Source organism: Cetorhinus maximus, chromosome 12 (assembly GCF_964194155.1).
Source record: "Cetorhinus maximus chromosome 12, sCetMax3.hap1.1, whole genome shotgun sequence".
Taxonomy (NCBI): domain Eukaryota; kingdom Metazoa; phylum Chordata; class Chondrichthyes; order Lamniformes; family Cetorhinidae; genus Cetorhinus; species Cetorhinus maximus.
The window spans coordinates 47769474-47796109 of NC_135890.1; the positions used below are offsets into that span (position 1 = coordinate 47769474).

The 26636-nt window shown below is 44.1% G+C and overlaps 1 protein-coding gene across 1 annotated transcript; it reads left to right on the forward strand.

Annotated features, from left to right (window-relative positions):
• The first annotated feature begins 3224 nt into the window (after positions 1–3224).
• Positions 3225–26636, forward strand: LOC144687421 (troponin I, slow skeletal muscle-like). The gene is made up of 6 exons (XM_078553557.1): positions 3225–3313; positions 7667–7798; positions 10797–10886; positions 10988–11161; positions 22084–22185; positions 25899–26636. Exons 2-5 carry the CDS (start codon positions 7673–7675, stop codon positions 22180–22182), a joined length of 489 nt encoding a protein of 162 aa, XP_078409683.1. The 5' UTR covers positions 3225–3313; positions 7667–7672; the 3' UTR covers positions 22183–22185; positions 25899–26636.

The window sequence follows — 26636 nt, forward strand, 5'->3', positions numbered from 1 at the left end:
AGCTGCCACCCTACCCACCCTCCATGCTACCATCTCACCCACCTACCCACCTACAATCCTTCCCACCTACCTCCCAATCACCCTGCCCTCATGTCATACTACCCATCTGCCACCCTACCACTCTACCCACCTGCCACTCTACCTACCTACGAACCTACCAACCTGCCACCCTACCCCACTTACCTCACCTACCCTACCTCCTCACACACTTACCTTCTCTCTGTAGCTCTTCAAAGAAGCTTTGGGACATTTAAACTCTTACCAGAATATGGCAGCTAGTGCTGTAAAAAGGGGATGAACTTCTGCACAGCTCCCCTTCACTGGTGTCTCTGAGGGTTCCTGTGCTGAGGGAGTTTGGAAGGATCCTCCATCGGAAGATTGACCAGAAATATTGGAGGAAGATAAGCGCATATTTCTTTATTTGATCAGGGTCGAAAATAGGAATTCCAATCCTGATTGGAAGATTTGGGCCAATGTAATCTTTCATGATCTAACAGAGATTATTAGGTGCTTTACAAAAGATAGGCCAGACCTCACAAATTGACTAAAATGTTTTGAGTAGGTAGCTAAATATACGGATGAGAGCTGTCCAGTGTTCAAATATTCAAGGGTGTTCTATTAAGTTCTCACCGTGATACTTAAAAGGAGCGTGGAAAGAAAAAAAATGTTGTTATTGTGATGTAGAAAATGCAGCAGCCAATTAACACACAGCAAATCCCACAAATAGCAATGAAATAAATAATGAAATAATCTGTTTTAGATGTTGGCTGAGGGATAAGTGATGGCCAGGACATTGTAAATAATTTGGCACAGTAAGGTTATGTAACTGGACTGAAAACAGGCTTCAAAATAGAAAACACAAGATCATGATGATAATTTGGAAAAGCTCTGGCTAGAGAGCGGGGACTAATGGAATTCCAAAACGTTTGCTGTGGATCTTCTGTTCATTTTAAACATACACAATGTGGAGAATGGCAGTGATGTAATAAAATCGCCTCACCACAACAGGCTAGGTCTAGAGTTCTGCCTATTTACAGTTAAAAAGCAGAAAATTTAGCCCTATTTCTCAACTGACTGTGGTCAGGAAAATTGAGAACATGCAAAAATATATGAACAATCAGGTGTGCGAGGAAATAGCAGGCAGATTTCAATCTTGCTTTTTTTAATTGTGTAGATAAATGTAAAATAATGATCATTCGAATAGGAGCAATTTAACATAGGCACACTACGGAGTGTATTTCCCTCAGGTTGTTAATGTGAGTAAAACAAATGTCATACTCGCAGCAACATTTTCACCCAGGTTATTTACAAGCCAAAACAAATATTCTAACTTTGTATAGATCATTGGTGAGTCTGTAATTGGAAAATTGTTTGCTGGTTCTGATTATTCCAAAGAACGTTGATACGCTGGACACTTCAACAAACAGAATAATCGAATAGTAACAAGTGCCACGATTGGGTTGAGACGTAGAGGCAGGCTGTGAACAGAGCCATGATTGGTGGGGCGGGGGGGGTTCATCGAGTGTTTGGAGAGATAGGCTTACCCAGTTCAAGGAAAGCTCATATCTTCTTCATGATCCCCAGAGGAGAATTTCCCTTCCCCATTCCACAAGAAAAACTGGGCCTTGCCTGATGGAGGAACCAACACTGCTCTTCCCCCAATCCCTTGCACAGGCCTCTGCTTAATATTGCAGATTGGATGACATCATCAGACCCAATCTGCATACTTAAATCAGGGCCCCACTTCCTTCCTGTGGTTTTCCTGCTTGTTTGCTCAAAAGAGTGGGTTAATATGGAGACATGGCAAGAAAGAAACAGAGTTGATGGGGATTGTTGGCACCCATCTTTTACCTGCCCTTCCACTAGGTATTTACCAGGTGTAGGCTGTTAAACCCAGGGCCCATGAAACTGGCCATGATTGATTAACATGGGATTAGTTGACTGATATTCCAGAGTCTTGCCTTGAGTGGTAGGCAGACATTTGTAATGAGTTTCAATTGTGATTTTGGTAACCTCCTTTAGAATTAACAGCATGATACATTGCCTTTGAAATAAATAATTGGCCAAATATCCACTATTTTCACATGTTCTAAGCTCCAGCCTCACTCAGGAAGCAGTGCAAATTTATATTTTCCAAAAGCAACCATCTTGTTGGCTACTCTGATTGAGATTATCAATTTACCCCCCGGTGCATGTTAGCATAACTTGCATTTATGCAGCACTTTTCAGAATTTCACGACATCCTGAAGCACTTTACAGCCAATTAAATAGTTATTAGAAGTATAGTCACCATTGTAATGCAAAAAACATGGTGGCCAATTTCCACACAGCAAGGTACCACAAAGAGCAATATGATACTAGCCAGATAATCCATTTTAGTAACATTGGTTGAGGGATAAATATTCGCCAGAACAACAGGGAAAATTCTCTTGCTCTTCTCAAAAGATCGGTATGAAATCTTTTACATTGAATTAAAAGGACAGACGAAGCTACTATGGTTTAGCATCCATTCCAAGAGATGGCAGCTCAGACAGTGCAGCACTCACACTATACTGCACTGCATCACCAGCTTGGATTATGGGCTCAAATAGAGTGAAAAATGATAACAGTGTTATCACTGAACCACAGGTGACACCAGTGGTAGACCTCCTGCCTTTGAAAAGGTTTTCACTCTCTAGTGAAGGCCTTAGGCTGTTGTTTTGTATCACTAAGAATTGAATTGTTGCTATGCTGTTATTTTACTTAAAAGTGGCAAAGAGAGGAATCTTTGTACAGTGAATGCAGAACGTAGTGTAGAATGAGGGAGAAAATTGTCACCCAATCCCACTGAATGTTTAAGGAGAAATTACCTGCCACAATAGGGCACCAACAGTACATATCAGGAAATCTCATGTGCCCAGTCAGTTTCCTATTTATGACATGAAAAGTTATTGGTTGCATGCGCAAGGTTTCTATAAGGACTCAGAAGGCAAGGCTTCATACTGAAAACACACACACAGGAAATAAAGCCATATAATTTTGATTTAGGGCCTTTGAACATATTTGTCGGTTGACTAATCAAATTGCCAAAGTCTTTTCATTTCATAAAGCAGTTTCTTTTCTTGAACAGCTTGTGCACTTGGTCAAAATATAATTGCTCTGTGGCCCTGCAATTTATACTGCTGTTTAGGGACTTGGAAGCTTTTCCATCAGATTTACTTTTGATTTATTTATTTACACCATCTTGTTTATGTCTGTTTAAATAATAATAATTCTTTTATCATAAAAGCCAAGAAAATCCAAAGTCACGATTGCACGTAGAATACATCTTAAGGTAAGAATTTGACACAGTTACTGCGATTCCTCGATAAATTCATTTTAAAGCCATTCTATACAGCACAGAAATAGATAGCCCACCCAAAAGAATACTTCTCACACTCATTTGAATTCCTGACAAGACAGACATTGCATCAGTCAGTTGGTATTTAAACTGTAGCAACACTCAATATTGTCTGTAAAAAATTCCAGAAGCTTTTAATTTCGGTTTTATAACATGAGATAACTATGGGAATTATCGCCACATTATTTAATGTAACTGTAAAGCAGTCACCTTGCAGGCAATGGATGAAAGCCAGGTTAGATTATTGTTCCATTAATAGACAAAAGTTGCAGTTACAGGGCTTAGACAGTTTGTTTACAAACAATTACCCCATCTGTATGAATATCGTATCATACTTTTGGCACATAACAGCCTGTATCCAAACATAACAATGCAGAGAACTGGCAAAAGCAGACCAACAGCTCCAAAGAAGGTGACGGAACATGACAACTTGTGAAGCCGTGAAATTGGGATCAATAGCGCCTGTTGTTTAGGACCAAAATGGTGTGCATGCATACGTTTGGGGTGAGTTAAGTCAGTGGCCATATTGTTGAGGGCAATGACTTGTGCAGTGAATGATTGCCAGAAATATGTACAACTGGCAGATCATGAGATCAATCAGCTTACAATGCTGGTTCAATGTCATAGAGTCATTTTGGAGCTCAATACTTGAGCTAACACCCTCTCTTGACCTCGCACAACTGAACATGCATTCAGCAGCAGGATGGAATCCCCTCTTCCCCACCAGCACTATTTAAAAAGACAAAAGTAAAATACTGCAGATGCTGGAAATCTGAAATAAAAACAGAAAATGCTGGGAAAATTCAGCAGGTCTGACAGCATCTGTGGAGAGTGAAACAGAGTTAACATTTCAAGTCCATATGACTCTTCTTCAGAGAGACCATTCTTTAAAGAGACTATTGATTCTTTACAGATTACTTGTTGTTTGATTTTTTGGGGGGCTATTGTATTGACTTTACAAGTGTTTGATTCTTTGCATAGTTGTTTAAAGTTGCAAATGTCTACAGGAGTGGTGTGGAAAATGCTGAAAGACGTTTTTGCTGACTTTGAGAACTCTGCAAAAACCAGTTGCTCTCAGAAATGGATGTGCTAGTAACCTTTCCCATTAGAACACAGCATTCTTGTAGAATAACAGAGGCCATGCAGAGCAGGACAAATTATTGAAAAAGGGAGGACAGCCCTCAGCAAGAGGCCACATTTGCCCAGAGAGCAACCCTCCTATTAGAACCTCAGTGAAGAACAGTGTGTCAGGTGTCTGCACTTTGGTAAGGACATCCTCACTGAACTCGGCCACCGGCTAAAGCTGCAACTGCAACTTCAGAATAGGAGTGAGAACGACACTGTCAGTAGCTGTGACTGTGGACATGAACTTTTATGCGCAGACTCCTTTCAGGCTGGTGCTGGAGATCTTTGCAACATTTTATAGCTTATCACATATCACTTGGAAGGTACAAGTCTTGTTGGGGTAGAGGAACAAAAGGAGCTCAGCGTAAAAATACACAAATCATTAGAAGTTGTGCCACAGGTTAGCAAGGCTATTTAAAAAAAGCAAATTAAGCACTAGATTTTATTTCTAGAAGGACAGAATTGAAAACCTGTATCACACCATCTGGACGGAGAGGGAGCGGAATTGTTTTGGTTTGCAATACATCTCAGAGTTGGCATGAGGTGCCTGGAAAGTGACATGCATGCGGTCATTAACACCCTACGCCATGGAAATCCTCACAAAGTCGTGTTCTTGTTCTGCTTGCTGCTCTCTGGCAAGAAAGAATGAAATATATTCAGCTCTCTTGGAATAAAGAGTCTCGTGCCCTCCCCTACACAACACTGGATTGCAAACTGCGAGATGTTACAAATATCATCAGCTCCAGCCTGGAAGGAGTCCAACACACAAAAAATTCATCACCACAGTCACCTTCGCAGTCACTGGCAGTGCTTTCCTGGCCCTGCTCTGAGGTGGCAAATTTCAATGAGGGCATACAAACTGTTCTATACTCATGCTCAGATTGGAGAATTGTTCCCTGAACAACCTGGGTGGATATGACCTCCTGTTGAGAATCCTTCTCTCCCTCCAGCAGCTTGTTATGCTCTGTGGACTTTAGCAACTTTAAATAACTTTAGTAACCATTAAACACTTTTTTTTTACAGTTACAGCAGCCACCAGTAGAAATCAATCATCAATACCTTGAAGGTATTTGATGATCCCTTTAAAAAGCTGCTGGAAGCATGTTCAACTGGACAAGGTCATGAGAGGGCATTAGCTGAAGCTTTGAGCTCCAAAATAAAAACGTTGGCATAAAATCAGCGTTAAGACATTGATTGACATCATAATCTGCCAACTTGGCACACTTCTAGTAGATGCTCCCTATGCGTGCATGAATGCACTCACCAAAATGGTATTTGGCATGAGTTACATGACAAGTGTGCACGTGTGCCATGGATGCCATTTTGAAGCTAAAATAGCACTCAGTGTTGAACAAACAGGCTCTACAGAACCTCTACTAATTCACAAAGGCACTCTATCCTCTTCTGAGTCAATTCAGAAAGACACCGCACCTCATCCAATTCTCTGCCCTTTCACCAAAAACACTCGTCTTCAACTTTTCCAGTTCTACTTCCCTTCCAATTTGTTTAAATTTTGCTTGTTTTCTTCCATTTTCCCCTATTTAATCTGGTACTCTCCTTCCCTCCAGTGTTATGCTGGTCCTCTTCATTCTATATTAGTTAATGCAAATAGGCAATTTCCCTTCCAACTCCCACTCAGTTAATGCTGTTAATCTCCATTCTCTCCCAATTTACATTTAATTCCATCTGTCTAGATGGAATGTTAGTTAAACTCCGTGGAACTTCTTGCCACTCTGATGCTGCCTGTTTCCTTCCATTTTAATATTGGATGCTTTAGATGCTTAAGTGGGCACCTGATGAAGATATGCATATTGGGGCCGAGGACAGTTTTAATGACAGTTTATTGTTTATGGTGAATTTGCCATGTACACACTGACCAGCAAAACCTCTGGGAGCACTTGGGAGCTCCAAGTGATAAGTACAAAACTTATCTTTATGGAGCCAAGAGGAACTGGAAAGCTTCTTAAGTGATCTATAAGGAAAGTTTGTGCATCTATCATCCTGGATTGCCCTCGCCTGTGCAGCCTTTCCAGCTGCCTCTTTACACCCATTTCTGAGGGTTTAGGCAGTAATCCAGAAATGTTCACGATATCTGACTGTTACAATAGATCAGGCCTCTCAATGTGACTCCCAGGCTGGTGTCTTTCACCTGCTTTCCACCTGGAAGATTAAATCCTCACTCAATATTCTTTCTTTTTCCTCCTCAAAGCATAGCTTCTAGCTTCTGCATCATTCTCTCTTCCCTTCAATATCACCCATTTCTGCTATTCCTCCATAGCCACCCATTTGCCTCCCTATCCTATGTCTCTCATTGCCCCTTTCTCTTCATTTCCTCATCACACTCCCTCTCATTGTTATCCAATCTCCCACCATCTCTATTATGCACTCCTCCATTATTCCAAACACTCTCCATTTTAGTACCATCCATTCCCCCCTTTCCCCTTCCAATTCACCTCCCAGTCCCATCCATTTTTCCCTTTGTCATGTATTCTGCCCCTCCTCCCCTTACAATCATTCTGCCTTTTTCCCCTTGCCATACATTTTGTGTTCTCCCCTTCCCAGGCCATACTTTCCATTCATTCTCCTCATCATGTATTTCCCTCGCTTCTCCTCCCTTTTATTTACTTCCTCTCACTCCCTTCCACTCCTCCTGGTATCCATGGCCCTCCACCCACACCTACCATAATCCAGTAGTGAATGCATCAGGTAACATGGCCCCAGTGATATCAATTGGCATGCTACCTCTGAAAACTGGAGGCAGAATCTCCCATTCACACCAGAAACAGTAGTTTCCAGTACACAAACTGTCTCAGCTTATCAAGACAATTGTGTGGCAGAGCACATAATCTGAAAGTAATTGGATCTGCCCCCAAATAATTGGCTGAGTATGTGATCTTAGTTCATCAGTGCTATATACTTATGACCATATTAAATTTATAATGGACTTTGAAAACAACTGTTAGTGGTTCTCAAAGTAATTTTAATGGCTGACCTGTCATTTACTGCCTGGTGGTAAATCAAACAAAAAGTCACAATATTTTTAGGAATCAACTTCCCTAAAGACAAAACCCTTCTATCTATAGTTGGTACTAAGAACGAGAACGTAAAGCTTTGGGATTTCAGAAATTTTTTTCAACATGCCCATTTGTATTTTATGTGTAGAGTTTGATGCTTGTAAATGCAAGCAAGCAACTGGAAAAAGAAAAGAGCGAGAGAGATAACGAAAAAAATCGTATGCTTAATGAGTGTGTGCCACAATTTAACACATCAAGTCTTTCAGTTCAAGAACTCCAGGTAAATTGTGGACTGGTTGTAATGAATACAAACTTGTGAAAATGTTGAATGGAATGGGAATCTTCAGGAGTCAGTTACTCTAAAATCACCTAAGATTAAATGGCTTGCAGGTAGTGTGGGACTCGGAACTTAGTGAATATAGACATTTTAAATTTAGACTTTTCTACCAATACTGCCCACTTTAGCGCCTGCACAATTTTCTGCTGCCATTACCAATGGACTTTGGAAGCAGTTGCTCTAAAATGGATCGGCGTATTTAAATGAGACTTAACAACATGATGACTTCCATTTCCTATTATTACTACTTCATTTGCATTCAGCATATATAATGGAGATCCAGGGTTTCTACAAACTGAGGAAGTGATGAAAATAAATCCAAAGACCCATGTACAAATGTTTTGGAGATTTACCAGATCATTATTTCTCCTTAATTTCTGGACGTTTTGTTTATTTTACTCCTGCTGGCTGCTTGGCCGCTTGTTTCCCTCTCCAGCTCAATTTCCTTTCAGACAAGGCGATTGTAAGTTACCATCATGTTTAAGTGCATCCTTGGAAGGTGCAAATGGCTTGACTTACTTTGCCAGACCTAATGAGGTTGTCAGACTTTAACATCATTGCACTGATGTGCATGAGGCCATCGAGTTGGCACTGAATGTCTTGGCAATCTCCTGCCGCTGCTGTGGTCCTTACAGAGCTCCTCCCTCCCTCTCCTGACTGACTTCATGAGAAGCACTTCCATTGAAACTCATCCTTCCTGCAGATGACCTAACCAATATATGAAAATGTTCAGAGCTAGTGAAAATCCAGGTTTTTGATATTTAGCCCTCTGAATTACACACCTTTAATAGTGCAGCAGCCTGCAATTTTAACATTTAAAATGTAATTCTTAGAATCAGAATCACTAATGATGGGCTATATCCAAAATATTTAAGCTACATTTGACATATTGATTAGCACACAGTATATTTCCAGCACCCTCAGTTTTTACTGTGAAATTTGATTGATAATTTGAGGGACAGTGTCTATGTCTAGTAAAATGCATTCCAACGATTACAGCATTGCTTATGGATGTGGTTGACTTAAGGATCCGAATTATCTCTGAATTTTTAGCATGATAGAGATCTCCACCTGACGAACTGATATAGCAAATTGTGTAATTTGCAAGAAATTCTGCTTTTTAAATCAAAAATAGATATTGAATATTTCAATTGGAATTGTTAGGTTTGTAGTAGAAACCGTACAATTGTACTACCTAGCCCTAGTTCTTCAGCTGCTGAAAGATCATTTATACTTCTGGGGAATATGGGTCATGATGCGCACTAGGGAATGGTGCTGGGAGTTCTTTGTTTTCCATGTATAGAAATAACTTGGACATGATCACAAGAGAAGCTAAATTGAAATTTGATAATAATACCAAATTAAGAGTTATGGGAAACTGTGAGGAAGCATAGAGGAAATTGTAGGAGAACTTTGACAAGTTAGCAGAGAAGTCAGGGGCTGTTCAATGGGAAAAAAGGTCTAAGTCATGCATTTTGGGGAAAAAGAACAGTGAAGAAATAATTGGCTCAATGGTAAGTATTTAACACAGTAAAGCCTAATATTGTAGAAACAAAAGTCTTTAACGGTTGGACAGCAGGAAGAATAAGGCCTAAAAAGGCAAATGGTACTTTGGTTTTTTTGGGTACAATTTGGGTTGAATTCGTACAAGTCACAAACTATCATAGAGTTGGAATATTATATAGAGTTTTGGGGACCCCATTATTATAGGAAGGATATTAGAGCCATGGAAGGAGTATAGTAGTGGACTGCAGTGGTTCAAAAAGTCAGCTCACCACGACTTTCTCAAGGGCAATTAGGGATGGGCAATAAATGCTGGCCTAGCCAACAATGCCCACATCCTGTAAATGAATATAAAAATATAACAAAACTTCACTGGAATAAAAGCAGGAAAAGAGATTATAGCTGTGGAGAAAAGCTTAAAAGATTTTGGCTTTTCACTAGAACTGAGAAAATAATGAGGAGTTTAGTGAAATTTCCAAAATTATGAAAGTTTTTAAGAAGATAACCAGTGAAAAATTGATGAATTCATAAGAAAGGGTCATTGCTTGAGAATTACCAAGAAGAGCGAGGAATGGACGGTGGTAAGTTATACAGGGACAGTACCTCAAATCTGGCATCCTCAGGAATTATGCCGTATCAGATTTTAGATATTGCTAGATTTGGGGTCAGTCGGTTTGGGCCATGCGCAGTTCAGGTCAAGCCAGGTTGGGTGGGGTCACAGTTTGCTTGGAGTGTGGGATAGAGCAGCACACAAAGTGGCGAAGCCAATAACCAGTCTGGAGCCACATCACACTAATGCAGCACCTAGCTGAATTGTCAGGGTTAGTTTTTTTTTAATTTTACTCAATTAAAATTGATGCATAGAACATTATAAAATTGACCAGTCTTTGGATATCACTGGTTTTCAGGTAAATGGATTTGAGGTACTCTCCCTGCACTGAAGTAATTGTAATGATATACTGTACAAATTATACTGTGCTGTGCACTATAGGGTGATAAAATGCAGGTTGGTGGTTATGGTTCCTTGCATAATGAGTTCTTGATCTCCACCTGGCTGATTGGCTCAACCGCCAGGTTGGAGTGGTGAGGGAGGGCAGAGAAATTTGAGGATAGAATCCTTTGCCATCAATAAAGAGGAAGGGCAAAATGAATAGGATAGCCAACCTATATTGTTCATTTGGCTGTGGCCTTATTGGAACCTTGAGGATAGGTTTGCTGAGAAATGACATAATGGGGATAATTTTCACCCTCATCACTTGATATGGTTATATGGCATAGCAGGTTACCCTTTCATCATATAACCCATGGATTTTCATTTAATCTGGCAGTGAAGGTGAAAATGACTCCCACAAAGGGAATGCAAAGAATGGGCCAAAAAAGAAACAATTTAGCATCTGTCCTCTGGCCATCCTGATCATGGTATTTTGAAATATTCCAGAATATCTGCAAACAGTTCCATCAGAAGATTGATAACGTTGATGCAGAGCGCTATGATGTTGAAATTAAAGTGTCCAAGAATGCCAAAGAGGTGAGTCAATAAGATCTCTTTTCACTGAAGAAAACTGGAGCTGTAAATTCTTGAGGGTCAGATCGAAGAGTATGGATAACAATATATTCTATTATATTTAGATCGAAAGCTTAAACCAGAAGGTCTTAGATCTCAAAGGTAAATTCAAACGTCCCACCCTACGTCGAGTCAGAGTATCTGCTGATGAAATGCTGGGTGCTCTAGCGGAAACCACTTGTAAAACTTCCCTGGATTTGAGATCAAACCTAAAATCAGTGAGAAAGGAAGAGGAAAAGGTATGGAGCTGCTATAAACATCACGCACTGCTAATAATTATCAATAGCTTTGGTTATCTTATGTTTAATTACAAATATTTCACTTTAGATTGTTTTGGACATTCAGTTTCAGTTCATACTAAAAGTGAATTCTTATCTCCATTTTATAGTTGCAGTTTTAGAAAAATATTGCTCTGGATATATTGCCAAACTTATTGATGAAACTCCTGTACTCTGTGGTCTGCTTTACATATCTTGTTTACAGGTCAATATCATAGAAAAAGTGTTGTTCTGAATGGCAGAAAGGAAGCATACGAGCATCCAGTGCTGATAGATTCTATATTCTCTCTTCACTATTTCCTTTCTCCTCCTTTTGCGTTCCTGTCTACACCTATTTTTTTTTTCTTCCTCCAAGTCATTTCTTGTTTCATCTCATTTCTCTATCCTTTTCACTATTTGAATTGTTTTCATTCTTTGTGCTTCCTCTATCAGCCCTTTTCCTCCATGTGGGCTGGATTTTCCTCAAGTGGAATTTAGGCCAGTTGGGCAATAGTCCCAGCAGGAGGCCCTGTCTACTCTGAGGGCTTGCCCTCAGGTTAGCATCGGGCTAGAGGACTGCAGGTGGAATTTGAGCACCCTGGGGCAGCCAGCTGACTGGTTCTGGGGCCCTGCAGTATGAGACAGCCTGCCCAGCTGACAGGCTAGAAGAAGGTAAGTCCATGGTGTTGGAGGGGTGTTGCAGTCTCTAAGGTCAGACAAGCGTCCAGGCCCAAGTGGCAACAGCCTAGACTGACTTTGGAGCTTAAGCTGTGGAGCTTAAGGGGAGAGATCCTGCTTCTCCTACCTCACAAGAATAAATGTAAACGTACCTGCTGGCTCCTCTTCGGCCCAGATGCCAGTTGATAGGGGGCAGCGTGAGCAAGGCACACATTCCATCCAGTTCTAGCCTAAATTTGTAATGGAGTTCTGTTGATGACTCAGGGCTCCTATTTAAACATATCAATTAACTGTGTCATGTCTTCAGGCAGCCACTCTGGCTGCCTATTAGGTGGACCCCACTGACACTTCCCTTCCCTTCCTTGACCTCTCTGTCTCAATTTCTGATGATAGACTGTCCACCAATATCCATTACAAGCCTACCAACTCCCACAGCTACCTCGACTACAGCTCCTCACACCCTGCTTCCTGTAAGGACTCCATCCCATTCTCTCGGTTCCTTTGCCTCCGTCGCATCTGTTCTGCTACCTTCAAAAACAGTTCCTCTGACATGTCCTCCTTCTTCCTTAACCGAGGTTTTCCACCCACGGTCGTTGACAGGGCCCTCAACCGTGTCCGGCCCATCTCCCATGCATCCGCCCTCACACCTTCTCCTCCCTCCCAGAAACATGATAGGGTCCCCTTTGTCCTCACTTATCACCCCACCAGCCTCCGCATTCAAAGGATCATCCTCCGCCATTTCTGCCAACTCCAGCATGATGCCACCACCAAACACATCTTCCCTTCACCCCCCCTGGCGGCATCCCGTAGGGATCGTTTCCTCCGGGACACCCTGGTCCACTCCTCCATCACCCCCTACTCCTCAACCCCCACCTATGGCACCTCCCCATGCCCACGCAGAAGATGCAACACCTGCCCCTTCACTTCCTCTCTCCTCACCGTCCAAGGGCCCAAACACTCCTTTCAAGTAAAGCAGCATTTCACTTGCATTTCCTCTAACTTAGTCTACTGCATTCGTTGCTCCCAATGCGGTCTCCTCTACATTGGAGAGACCAAACGCAAACTGGGCAACCGCTTTGCAGAACACCTGCAGTCTGTCCGCAAGAAAGACCCAAACCTCCCTGTCGCTTGCCATTTTAACACTCCACCCTGCTCTCTTGCCCACATGTCTGTCCTTGGCTTGCTGCATTGTTCCAGTGAAGCCCAACGCAAACTGGAAGAACAGCACCTCATCTTCCGACTAGGCACTTTACAGCCTTCTGGGCTGAATATTGAATTCAACAACTTTAGATCTTAAACTCCCTCCCCTATCCCCACCCCCATTTCCGTTTCTTCCCCCTTCCTTTTGTTTTTTCCAATAATTTATATAGATTTTTCTTTTCCCACCTATTTCCATTATTTTTAAATCTATAACTATAATACCCTGTCAGTCTTTCCACCCCACCCCCACTAGAGCTGTACCTTGAGTGTCCTGCCATCCATTCTTAATTAGCACATTCTCTTAGATAATATCACCACCTTTAACACCTCCCTGTTCCCTTGTCTGTGACATCTTTTGATTATCTGCTTCTATCACTGCTTGCTTGCCCCTACAACCACCCCCCACCCGCCAATTTCTCTCTCCCCCCACCGACCTTAAACCAGCTTATATTTCACCCCTCTCCTAACTTAACTCAGTTCTGCTGAAGGGTCATGAGGACTCGAAACGTCAACTCTTTTCTTCTCCGCTGATGCTGCCAGACCTGCTGAGTTTTTCCAGGTAATTCTGTTTTTGTCCCAGCAAAATGGAGCTGGTCAGGATGATCCTGGGAATGGGGTAGAAGTTATTCTACACCATTTTCATAGCATTACCATCTATTTCCTCTGGGCAGGAGGCCTCAAAATTCAGCCCTCTATCTCTTCAATTTCTGGCTTTATCTCATTTCTTTCTGCTGCATCTCTTTTTGTCTTTTCTCCTCATCCTACTCAAAGTAAGAACACTGACAGTTACGCAAATATTATCACAGGTCTTGATGTGGACATGCATTTACTGCTGTTCCTTGGCCCTCTTGGTTATTAAGTTTAAATCGAATTTAACCTTATTGCCAATAGAAAATACACAAGCAGAAATTACATTTCAGACCTCCCATTACTGAATCTCTTAAAATCTGACCAGGTACGGAGAAATAGAGAGTGAGGATAAATGTAGAGCAAAGTCTGTGATGTGTTATGGACAGGAGGGGGATTAATTTAAACAGCACTGATTTTTCCACTCACTACCTGACCGTAAACAAAAAGGTGTTTTTCGATTTTTGATTTCCCCCTTTATAAGTGGTAATGTATTTTCCTCAACCCTACAGTTTTGGAGTTATCTAATCCTCTACTAATAACCCCACAGTAAACTCAAGATAAGGTAAGGTAAGAGGGGTAGTTCATTTTACACACACACAAAAAACATGGAAGGGGTTTTGCAATGTCCGCTCCTTTTGCATTCATAGAATAAAAGAAGGATAAGGGAAAGAAAGGGGTTCAGAGCAAAGACTACGATAAAAATAAGAATTACAGTTTTGCATGAGTCCAGAGTCCAGAATCAATGGTCAAGGGAGGTTCTTTTCGGTGGCTTTGTCTGGCAGAATTCCTGGCCTTGGTCCTAGGAACTCTGTTGCAGGTTGAGTCTGTTGAAGAAGCCGCAAGTATTCTTGTATCCTGGGTATTAGTTCACTCAGTAGATGTACTGAGGGATGGAAGAGGAAGGTCTAGGATCAACTGAGAGAGGAAGAGGTGTCAGGATGGTGTGAGGTTGGGAGGGGGGAATGAAGGTGTCGGGGGAGGTTGGGGCGGGAAGGAGTATGGGGGGAGGAGGGGGTAATGGGAGAAGACAGCAACTGGGGAGGTAGGTATAAAATGGGAGGCAGTTGTAAGAGAAGGAGTTCAGTGGTGAGGAGTGCATAGAGGGGAGGGAGTCCATGGGGAGGAAGGAGTGCAGAGAGGGGAGGGAATAAGGCAGGAGGAAAAAGTATGGGTGGAGCAAGGAGTTGGGGAGTGGGAAGGACTAAGGGTGGAGGAAGATGTAAGGCTGGGGGAAGAAGTAAGGATGTCTGCAGGAGACAGAAAGGGGGGAGGACTAAGCGGGGCTGGAGTCCGGGAGGGAGGACCAAGTGATGGGGGCGGAGGACCAAGGAGGAGGGAGGGGTGTCCAGGGGGAGGGAGGGGGGGAGGTGGTGTGGGAGAGGGGGGTGGGGGGCAATGGTTCCAACAGTGGGAGGGGTTCAAGGGGGGGGAAGGGGTCCGGAGTGGGGGGACGTCCAGGTGAACGTGCAAGGGAGGGCTCTGATGAGTCCATGACTGCCTCCTGGGGAGCGAATTGAGGGTGGGCATGCGAAGAGGGAATGGTGAGATGACTGAGGGCAAAGTGAGGCGGTAGGGTGAGGGTTCAACGGTAGCGATAGAAGGGACTGCAAGGGCAGTTGTTGGGGCCTCGGAGGCAGACATGGACCCTAGGGGTGGGAAGGAGGAGGTCGGGAAGGTGAATGTGGATGGGGTGGGGTTTTCAAGAAGGAAAGGAATGTGTACATTCACCTGGACATCCCTGTAGGAAGGGTTGTGGCTGGCAGGTTACGGAGGGAAGGTGGAAGGTGATGCCAGGGGGGTCAACCGTGATGGGGGAAAGGAAATGGGTGACTGGGGGAGGGGAAAAGATGGGGGAGCTGATGAAAAAACAAATCCACACCATTGGTGTCCAAATCGAAAGTAAAATGACAGTCATGGTGGGCAAGATCAGGTGCTGCACAGGAGTGTGATCATTGGGTGGACAGAAATGCAGGTCAGCTCAGATGGGCAACTGAAAACAATGCAGCAGGCAGCATTGAAAATGCTCAGGACATTAAGGTGAGTCTGATACATGAATGGTCCACATGCATGAGAGAGAGAGCTTGCATAGGCTCCGAAAGGCTCTGCCACAAACACACTTCTCTCTCTAGAATCACTCATTGGCCAGCTGCTCCCTCAGTGTTGACAGAGGACGAGTGTGAGCAGCTCACAGGCAAAGGGGACTCGGAGGGAGAGAATAGCCTCTGAGATTCCCAGGGTGTCCAGCTGCCACTCCTTAAATCTTCAGATGTCTGAGGGCCCTGGCCTGACTCTTTGAGGGGAAGGAGGACCTGGAGAGACGTCGAGGTGCCCCGTTTCTCTCTCGTGTTACCACTGCAGGAACTCACCCATGGCTCCTGCGATGGAGTACAGGTCTGCGCACATCTCCCCATTCTGTTGGACCAGGGTCTCCATGGCGTCTGCCATCCTCCCCATGGAGACCTCCATATATCCACATGTGGGCACCACTTCATCGGAGAGCAGGCAGACACACTCCTCCGACTCACGTGCCACTCTGTTGAGGGATTCCAACAGCTCTGCGTGATGGTCCCGCGCAATCTGCTGACTCTCCAGGATGAGTTGGAAGGCCAAATCCAGAGGCTCGTCATCTGACTCGGACCTCACAGGTCCCTGATCTCCAGTAGCCCTCCGAGTGCCAGGGAGCTCTCTCAAACCTGCCTCCTGCTGCTGCGGACATGTGTCTGTGTGGTGACCACCAGATTGTGAACCTGAGTCTGCTCTAGATCCCACCGAGGCATGCGTCTCTGTGCTAGCGCAGGGTATGGGTAAGTGCTGTGATGGGTCTTCCTGGCTGCTTATTTCTAGCTCTTCTGTGGAGGAGGTGTCCTCTTGGCTGGAGGTGAGGACCTGGATGGAGCTGAGGAATTGGCTGGCTGAAGGCGTCGGTCGCTTGGCAGAGCAAAATAGAGATAATTAGTGCATGGTAGCAGAGTCAAGAGGAGGAGACAGAGCACTCACATTTGCGTTGAGAGAGGGATGATGTGGTGCAGGATCCTCACCGAGGGTGTTTGCTGCTGACCTCACTGTCACCGCAGGCACGGTCCATGTCCTCACCAGTCAGCGCGATAGCATACTCCTCAAAGTGAGTGAGGGGTCTAATGTGGGCCACTCCACCCCCAGTCTGGGACCTCTTCCTGCTGATGTGAGCAGGCTTCTCCTGCATGGAAACAGATGGAGAGAGTGTGAGCAGGACACATGGCACTGCGTGGAATGTTTATGTGGTGAGTGGAGCCATGGACGGAACGAGGACATGAGCTCAACAGGGTATAACCCTGATGGAGATGTGAGGGTGCGTGTGAGAATTAGTGGTGTTGTGCCTTGAGATGTGAAATCCCTATGGATGTGTGATGGATTTGTGAGTGCGTGAGTTGAGAGTGATGAGAAGAGTGAGTTACTCTGGTGGAACGGATGAGACCATTCATCCTGTAGCGGCACTGGGTGACTGTCTTTTGCAGGTCATTGACACTGACCGCTGCTGCCACCACCTTCCATGCTGGATTGGTGATGCAGCTGCCCATCCATCCTGTGGCCAGAGTGGGGTTAGAGGACATCACGGCGGGTCTCCTTAGCGTTCAAAATGCGCTCAAGGGACGTGTCATTGAAGCGGGGCGCTGCAGTCTTTTTGCCTTTTGGGGCCATCCTGTCTTCAGTGCAGCAGTCGTGGGGTGGAAGCACTGAGATGTGTCCACACAGCTGCACCTTAAATGTGATGCCCAGCACGATGAAGCGGCGAGGTGATGGCACGGCAGTCAAATGCTTGCCATCGGAATGGCGTGTTTCCCGAGAATGCATAATTAATGCGGTGGGTTTGGGACAATACAGCATGAAAAGCTGTCATTGCGGGTAAAACGTTTTATGCACTACTTATCTCCACTTTGATTCACAGGGAGCTCTACCAAGAGACCAACACCCTCAGCCAGCCAGTCCCTCAGCTCCATCCAGGTCCTTACCTCCAGCCAAGAGGACATTAGGGGCAGAGTTGTCCCAGATTTGCACTAAGTGCGGTAGTGGGCGGGGTTACCCTGCCCGCTACCGCACTTAGTGCAAACCTGGGACAATTATGCCCCTAGTGTTCTCATATTTCTTTCATAGAATTGTTTTGCAACCAATTAACCAATGTATTTTTCATTGAAACTATGAAAAGTAGAAACTCTTATTTGATCATACATTTTATATCATTCATTTTTCACAAATGTCATGGAATGGAATTTCTGGGCATCTTCTATCTTAGGAAATACCTGGTGGGATTTCCTGGACCCACCGTGGCTGGAGCGGAAAATATCGCGACATCGGAAAAATCAGTTTACTGTCATCTTAAAAGCAGTCCGGGATCATCCACTCCGGCTGTCAATGGTGGGTTGCAATTCCCACCGTGGCACGTTGGAAACGTCATTTTAATATATTTACATCTCATTAGAAGGGCTGCTCACCGGAATCATCCCCCCATGCTGGATCAAGAGGGCACAGCGGCTCCAATTAGACTGACATGTTTCACAATGGTATATAACCAATGTGCACCTGGCGACTTGCATTTCGCTCGTGACTTTGAGGTTCATTCGTCTACCTTACATCACACAATGCGCACAACAACTCCGATTCAGCGCCAGGCTTCGCAGGCAGCATCACATCGCTTTCAGGGGGCCGTCAGAGGTAAGTCTCTACCTGCCGACCAGAAGTAAGGTGCGGGTGGCTTTTGATGTGCTGCAGGGTAAGGCCTCCACTGGAGAAGGGGGGAAACGGGCCTGGGGCAAGGGAAGGGGCTGCCGGGCAAGGACTCTACTGGGGGATAAGAGTGAGGAAGGTTGCACTCAGACACATGACTGTGAGGGGAGGGGGGCACGGCAGTGGGGCAGTGTTCTCAGCGCCAGCATGGGGACAGTCAGTTACAAAATGACATAAGCAATTTTGGGCCAGAATGGGAGGATTGCCTAATGAAGTACTGCTTCAATGCTGAGCTTGCAAAGACTGTCCTTGTCCCGCTCCAGGCAGGGGGAGGACACGTCAGTCCAGTCTCAGTCGTGCCCAGGATATTGTGCCCAGGGCGTTGTTGTAACATCATGTGCATTGGTCCGGGGGGGGGGGGGGGCGGTTTCTGGCATCCTACTGGGCCGCAGATGGCACACTCAGTCAGGGGAGGCATCTGCCCCATCTTTAGATGGGGAATAGGTATTGTAGGGTAATTCAAGGATGTCGAAAGGGGGGGGTATATGTCAGACTGTGTAAGTGCCCTCAAGGTGGGCAGGAGGAGTGAGGTCCACATGGGGCATATGCATATCTACCTCACCATGTTCCGGAGGTAACAAAGGGATATCCACCACAATCATGATGGGATCAAGGAATACAGGGGGAGGATTGAGAGGTTCTTGGAGGGAGGGAGGATTTTTCACACTCGTACAGGGAGGGTCCAAGTTGGTTTGCTAGTGAGACCTCAGCACTACCATCTTCCAACTTGCAGCAATGGCGCAGTACAAGATTAAAATGAGAAGGTACTCTACTGGTGAGGGCTCTGAGAGCTGACTAGAAGGCAGGTGCATGCACTTTGTGGTGAGGGGGGGGGCACGATTAAAGGGGCACCCAACTGAGGAGAGAGGAACAGTTGAGACATGTTAGAAGCCTTTCAATGACAATGTAAGGAATCGGGAAACTGAAGCTACTATGTGTTTTCATGTAAAATTAATCCTGCAAAGTGGCACTAGTTGATCTCCCTGTATTAGCCCTGTGTTCACAGTATGGAGAATCCCCAGAGTGGTAACGCACTCCAGTGCACTTGGATGACTGGACAAGCTTCAGGTGCATGTTACAATTGCGGCATTAGCAGCTTCACAGAAGAGAAGCCTCAGGCGTCCCTCAAATAATCTCAGTTCTTGACTAAACATTTTCCCTCATGTGTATTCCAAAGAATGTGTGTGGCATTCGAGTGTAGTGAATGAGGATCAAGCGCCTGGGCTGAAAGCAACACATCCAAGTGCCTGGCCAAAGCAATCTCATAGCAGTTGGTCATGTAAAGTTGGCGGCGGTGGTGGGTGGGGGGGAAGAGTGAGGCGCACCTTGAAACGAACCATGCGCTAGCCTGGATTTTTGGGGCGACTAGTTTCTGACACTGGAACAAAGCCCTTGACGAGTCATTGACAGAAATACGACCTTTGCAGGCTGATGCTGACTCAAGTCTGTTTCTTATTGATGCGGCAGAGAGGAAACCATCAGGAAGATGGAGCCTGCCTATTGCTGCCTGCATAATCGCATAGAGGCAGCAGAGAAGAAGGAGAAGATTGTGATGGAGGCTCACCAAAGGGAGGAGCTAATCCCTCAAGCTCACAGAGATGTCATGTGTGGGGTCACAGGAAGAGGGGATTGGGATCACCTGGACACTCCTGGAGTCACCTGGGTGGCTGGCCCAGGGATGTCCATCTGCTGGTCCTCCTCCCCTGATTGACTCCTTGAGGAGAAGGGGCAACTGGAGTGAGATCGAGGTGCCCCCGCCTCCCTCTCACGTGGCCACTGATGGATGCTACTAATGACTACAGCAATGGAGTGCAGGAAGGATGTCCTGGACCAAGGTCTCCATGGTGGCCTCCATCTTGCCAGTGTTGACCTCTGTGCGTTGGCATGCTGGCGCTGTCACCTCCGACTAAACACAGATGGACTCCTCCATCTGTTGAAATCTGAGGAATGCACCTAACATCGCTTCCTCACGTTTTCATGACTGTCGCTGCAGCTTCATCAGCTGATTTAGGACCAAGTTTGATGGCTCGTCATCTGACTCAGACTCAGCAGAATCATAGCCTCCAGCAGCCTTCTGAGTGCTGGCGACCTTGGATGCCTTTGCCTCCCCGCCTGCTGTGGACCAGATTGTGTCCTGTGCTCACCAGGTTGTGACCCAGAGCCTGCTCTAGAACTAGGTCCCACCTAGATGCGTATCTCTGCACCGGTGGAGGGTGTGGGCGAGCGCTGTGACGGGTTTACTGCTGTGGTGTCCTCAGATCTTCATCCGAGGTGAGGACGGGGTTCGAGCTAAGGGCCTAGCTGGTTGAGGCGCCAGGCGCTTGGCTGAGGTTCCTATGAAAGAAAGTAGAAATAATTAGTGCATTGCAGGTGACTCTAAAACAGGACAATGCACTCACAGTATGGTTGTCTGAGGAATGAGCTGGTGCAGGATCCTCATGTGTGTATTTGCCACCGACCTCACAGTCGCCACAGGCATAGTCCACAAACTTTCCAGTCAGCTCAATGCTCGGTTTTCGAATTGAGAGGGGACCTTGAGATCTGGCACTCCCCCACACCTGGTCTGGGACCTCTCCCTGTGACTGTGTGTGATCTTCTCCTGCATAAAGACGGATGGAGAGAGTGTGAGCAAGATACATGCCAGGGCAGATGATGCCTGGCATGTGTGGGCGGTGAGGGGAGCCGAGGACCAAATGTGGATGCGATCTCCAGAGGAGATAAGTCTAGATGGAGATGTGAGGGGTTGTGTGAGTGGATGGTGATGCCCCTTCACCTGGCAGTGAGTGAGGTGTCAGTGAATGTGTGATGGGCTTGTGAGTTGAGAGTGATGAGATGGTTGACTTACCCTGTTGGCACAGATGAGATCATTCATCCTCTTTCTGCACTGGGTGCCTGACCTCTTCTGTGCAGTGTTGGCACTGACCACCTCTGCCACCGCCTGCCAAGCTGGTTTGGTGAGCTTGCTGGACCTCCTGCAGCCAGAGCTGAGGTAGAGGACATTATGGTGGGCCTTGACTATGTCCAAAAGGCATTCTAGTGACTGAATTTGGGGGCTGCCATGTTCTTGGCTTTCGGGGCCATGTCTTCAGTGGAGCAGTCCTGGGCTGCAGACACTGAGAACACTGTGCATGGCTGCACTTTAAATATGGTGCCCAGGGTGAGGAAGTGGTGAACTCAAGGCGGAGCGGGCAAAGCACTGGCTGCCTGCCAGCAATCCGGCGTGTTTCCTGTGCGTACATATTCAATGAGGTGTGAAGCGGACGATATTGCGCCAAAACCTGCCATTGCGGCTGGTGGGTAAAATGCCAATTTTTCACGCCCGTCACCGCACTTAGTGCACTGAGGAGAAAATCCCACCATCAAGTTTCTTAAGTATTTAATATTCTTGGTTTATACTTATCAATTCCAAGGTGGAACTCTACAGCAGAACTGAAAAATGTGCCCAAGGAAGTAACTCATACTTCAGATGTTGTAGCAAATGTTTTTTTGGCAATCTTAATCTATCTTCTGATGTTCCAGAATATTAAATATATACATTCAACAACCAGTACATAAAGCTAAAGAAACCATATGACATGGTCATGCTTCATCTTATGATGAAATTTGATTTAATATATATTCCATTCTATTCAAAGGAACCAGTTGAAGTCCATGACTGGCGTAAGAATGTAGAAGCAAAGTCTGGGATGGAAGGGAGAAAGAAGATATTTGATACAGTAGCTGCTCCTCAGTAACAGGTATGCATCCAGGAAACAGCCAATTCTTTTCAGCCTCCATGTAATTAAAGAAAATTCCTTTAGGTGAAGCAAAAGCAGAAGCTTGAAAATACACAGCAGGTATTTGAAGGAAAAAGGCAAGTTAAATGTATTAACGTAAAGTATTTCATTCTGACCTTAGGGAGCTCACTCTTCACAAGGAACAGACCATGCTGGAGAGGTGAGATTGGTGGGGCAGTGCAGGCTGAAGGTTAGTGGGGGATCACCTAGACAGTTGTTATTGTCATTATCTACGACATGATCAAACAACCAGATTCTTGCACGCCTTTTTCTATCTCCCCAATCCTAAAGGGTTCATTCTTGCTCAGACCTTCGTTTCAAGTAGAGCAATCACGCAAAAGGGGAAAATGATAATGGTAAGGGCAGTCCCTACCAGCTGGATGAGGGAGGAGAGATGTTGGAGGAGGATAGTATTGTCAACTGTGTTGAGGGCTGCAGGTAGTTTGAGAATGAGGAAGGATAGTTTACTACAGTTGCCATCACATAAAATGTCATTTGTGACTTTGATAAGGCTGTTTTAGTACTGTTGGGGGAGGGGTGGGATGCAGAAACTTGATTGAATAGATTCAACCACGGAATTGCAGGAAAGATGGGCATGGATTTAGAGGCAGCAACACATTCAAGGAGTTTGGAGATGAGACGGTAACTTGCAAGCAGGGTCAGGGATGGGTTTTGTGAGGAAAGGGTTGATAAATTTGGATTTCTTTAGTGCCTCTCATATACCTCAGAATGTCCCAAAGTGACTTACAACCAACAAGCATTTTTGAAATATAGGCACAGTATAAGACATCACATCTATGTAAACGCTCTGAGCTCAGTTTCCAAAGATGTGCAGCAACTGACAGATATGACTTTGAAGTCAGCTACATTCAATTGTGGTGGCATCATGGAATTTTTTCTTCATCATGGGCGCTGATGAAGATTATGGTAGCTACACGAATCTGCAATAGTCACCCATCTGAGAAGCAGTCAGTGATCAGATGGTGACTCTACCTCATTGGAATCACAGGCTGATGCCCTGGTGGCAGTGGGAGACAAATCTAAAAGATTCTTCGCACTGGGTTTCAAACACTGGGATCTCACTTGCAGGCTGCTGCATCAAAGGGCTTTCAGGTTCTGATAGCTACCCTTACACCAGCTAGGCTGCTGATCGGTGAACACTGGTACAGAACATTTAGTAGAATGGTGATGAGGCATAAAGCTGCTGTTACTCAGGACAGAAACTCAGGCTGGGCATCCAGGCTGGGAAGAGGTCTTCCCCCTCAGCACACCATGCAGATGACACTAGACTGCCTGGGCAAACACTTCAGGGATATAGACAATAGTGGCTTCTTCCCAGGACCAAGCTGTCATGAGAGGAGAGCCACCTCAATCTATAACTTTTATAGCAAAGGAGTATTCAACCACCTCTCTCAATGCTGGTTCCCCCTGGTTACACCCAAGAGCAGTACTAGAATAGGAGAAATGAAGGCACATGTTTGGACACTCTGGGAAAGCACAATGTTAAGAGAAAGTGGATTTCCTAATCCTTTTCCCCAGCTTCACATAAGTTAATGCTCGTTCAACCTAGAAACACATCCTGGAATATCACATCACATTAGACCTCTTTGGCCCAACTGACTATGCAAGCCTAAAACATCTGCTTGAATGAGTGAACATGAAATAACTATACATTCTCTTTCTTTTAACTCATTTGATTTGGGCATCACTGGCAAGGTGGGCATCACTGGCAAGGTGGGCATTTATTGCCCATACTTAAACAATTGAATGCAGTTAAAAGTCAATTACATTGTTGTGGGCTGGAGTCACATATAGGCTTTACTTGGTAAGGGCGGCAGATTTAGAGGACATTAGTGAACTAGATTTTTTTTATATGACATTGCAATAGTTCCAAGGTCACTATTACTAATGCTAACTTTTTATTTCAGATTTATTTAATCAGCTCAATTCAAAATTCCCCAGCAACGAGTGTCAGATCTGAACTCATTCTCCTGATTATTAGTCCAGTAACATAACTGCTATGTAAACACACCCCCAAGGGTCTTAGTACAAATGTTTCATGTTCACTTTTGAGTTCTTTGTAATCATAGAATCACACAACACAGGAGGCCATTTATCTCATCATCCCTGTGGGCTGGTTCTTATTGAGTAAATCCCAATCCCCCTGCTCTTTCCCCATAGCAAATGCTTCTTACTAAAGGAGGAGATTTAATCAAAATTCAGGCCTAATGTCTGAAATTATTTGAAGTGACCTGAAAAACCGCAATGAACTTTTGAATATTGTTTTCGCATTTGTGCCATAGGTACAGAATGCTTTCATGGCATAACATACACACGTTACAATATGATAGGGTGTGTACATTGTAGGGTGGGTTGACATGGCTCTAGGTGGTTGGCTGTGTTAAGTGGTAATTGTACTGGGCTTTTGCTGTTTTCCTACAGTCCCATTGTCTTGGCTACAGAAATGCAACTCATGATTTTCTTTGGTTGGGTTACTTCACATGGAGTAGCTAGGCTAATGGGTTAGGTTGCCACTAGCAGGAATCATATTTTGAAGCATTAAAATATCTTGATTCAGAATTGGTGAATACATCATTTTCTTCATGCTGAGGTACTTTTTGTAATATTTCTGTTTAATGTAACTAGGTGCAGGGTGGCTGGAAAGTTGATCTGCCGTGGCCTCTCTGGGATGCCGCAATCAGACCACATTTAGCAGGGGGCCCAGGCAATCACAATGTCAAAGACTGGAGTTCTGCACTGTGCCTGTCTTATAATTCTTTTAATTGTGAACAGCATGTTAATATAAATCTCATTGTATAACATTGTTCCCTCCCCATTTAACAAATTGGGATGTCAAAGTCCCATCTTAACATTGAAGAGGATGCGGTAGATGAGGCTCATTTTCAAGATGTTACCCTAAAATCTCATCCCAATAGAAGAAGATGCTCCTTCCACATTTTTGTTCAGGCATTGCCACATTTCAATTTATAAGCCTAAATATAATCTAATTTACAGTGCGTGGTTTACTTTACATCATAATTCTGTTATTTCCACAGATGTAATTTCAGATATAGAAACATCAGTATGTTCCAATATAGTCACATTAGATTTATATATTGGTACAAATTTTTCTTTAATGAGAGAAAAAGTAATATACTCCTTGGTGGAATTTATTCAGTTTGTTATCACTATTTTCCATATATGTATATTTGCTCAGTAAGAAACTGGAAACTCAAATGAGTTCATATGGCCTCAATTCCTTTGAACAACAAATAACGGGTGCATTTCATAATTCACCACCTGGGGGCAATCTACGGGGAGCAGATTGCAGGTCTGCTTTGAATGTTATTGCATTGATTATTATTCTTAATTCAGCTAGTGTAAAAGTACTAACAGACCTATTCAAAAGCATTAACTAAAATGTAGTATTCTACAGATAGCTAAATCCTACTAAAAATGGTCACTTTCAGCAAAAATATTGAAATGAATCGCACCACACCTGCAAACATTTTGCAAATAATGCCACAGCCTTTTTTGTCAAGCCCTACACTAACCTAAAAATATCTTTCTCCACTCACAGCATCTATATATGGATTGCAGCTGTATTTCTTGAACCTGCAACGACGCCAAGTTTTGCTGGCAAACAGTAATTGGTTCCTTAATATTTATTCCAGGTCTGCTGACGAAAGCTTGGAAATCACTCAGTTGTCATTCACAATTTATCACAATCAATCTCAAAAAAGGTCAATTAATTAAAGATAATTTTGGAAAGTGGATGTTACGTGCTCCGTAATAGGAAAGTTTATCTGAAAGACGGGATTCAAACTAAGAGAAGCCTCATTTACAAGGCTGCATGGTATGTTCAATAAGAACAGTTGCTGGATGAGTCTTCTGTGTACAAGTTTATGAAAACGATGATGAAGATGGAAAACAGATGATATTAATTCCTTCAGCACAAAGAACTTTTCAACTTTTAATATAAGTACATATTTTCCTTTCCTAGAAAATAACTCAAGTAGCATTGAGAATTGTACTAAAGTAAATCTAGAGAAAGTAACAGAACCAAAGAATTCTACTTAATTCACAGTTTTAAAAAATACATCCTGGTAATGTTCTAAAATTTATTGATAGAGTGTGACTCAGATCGCAAAGGACATAATTGCTACAGAGTAAACAATTGCTTTGGTTTCTTGGAAGAAATTCAAATGTTTGTAAAATATTTCAAAGGCCCACAGTTTGCACTTAATTTACAATCTATATATTGGTGATATTTTAGTATGATGATTCAGAAATCAGCTGTAAAAGATAAATGTTGTTGTTGGATTGTCATGATCTCAATAATGGCAACTGTCCAATATTTATTTTTAAAATATATAATTGCTCAGTTCTAATAAATGTGTAAATATAATAGA

Bases quoted from the DNA above. Each gene is read 5' to 3' on its own strand.
- LOC144687421 (XM_078553557.1), top strand. From the start codon at position 7,673: ATGCTTGTAAATGCAAGCAAGCAACTGGAAAAAGAAAAGAGCGAGAGA. The intron at 7,799-10,796 runs GTAAATTGTGGA...GAAATATTCCAG, and splicing joins TTTCAGTTCAAGAACTCCAG to AATATCTGCAAACAGTTCCA. The intron at 11,162-22,083 runs GTATGGAGCTGC...TTCTATTCAAAG, and splicing joins TGAGAAAGGAAGAGGAAAAG to GAACCAGTTGAAGTCCATGA.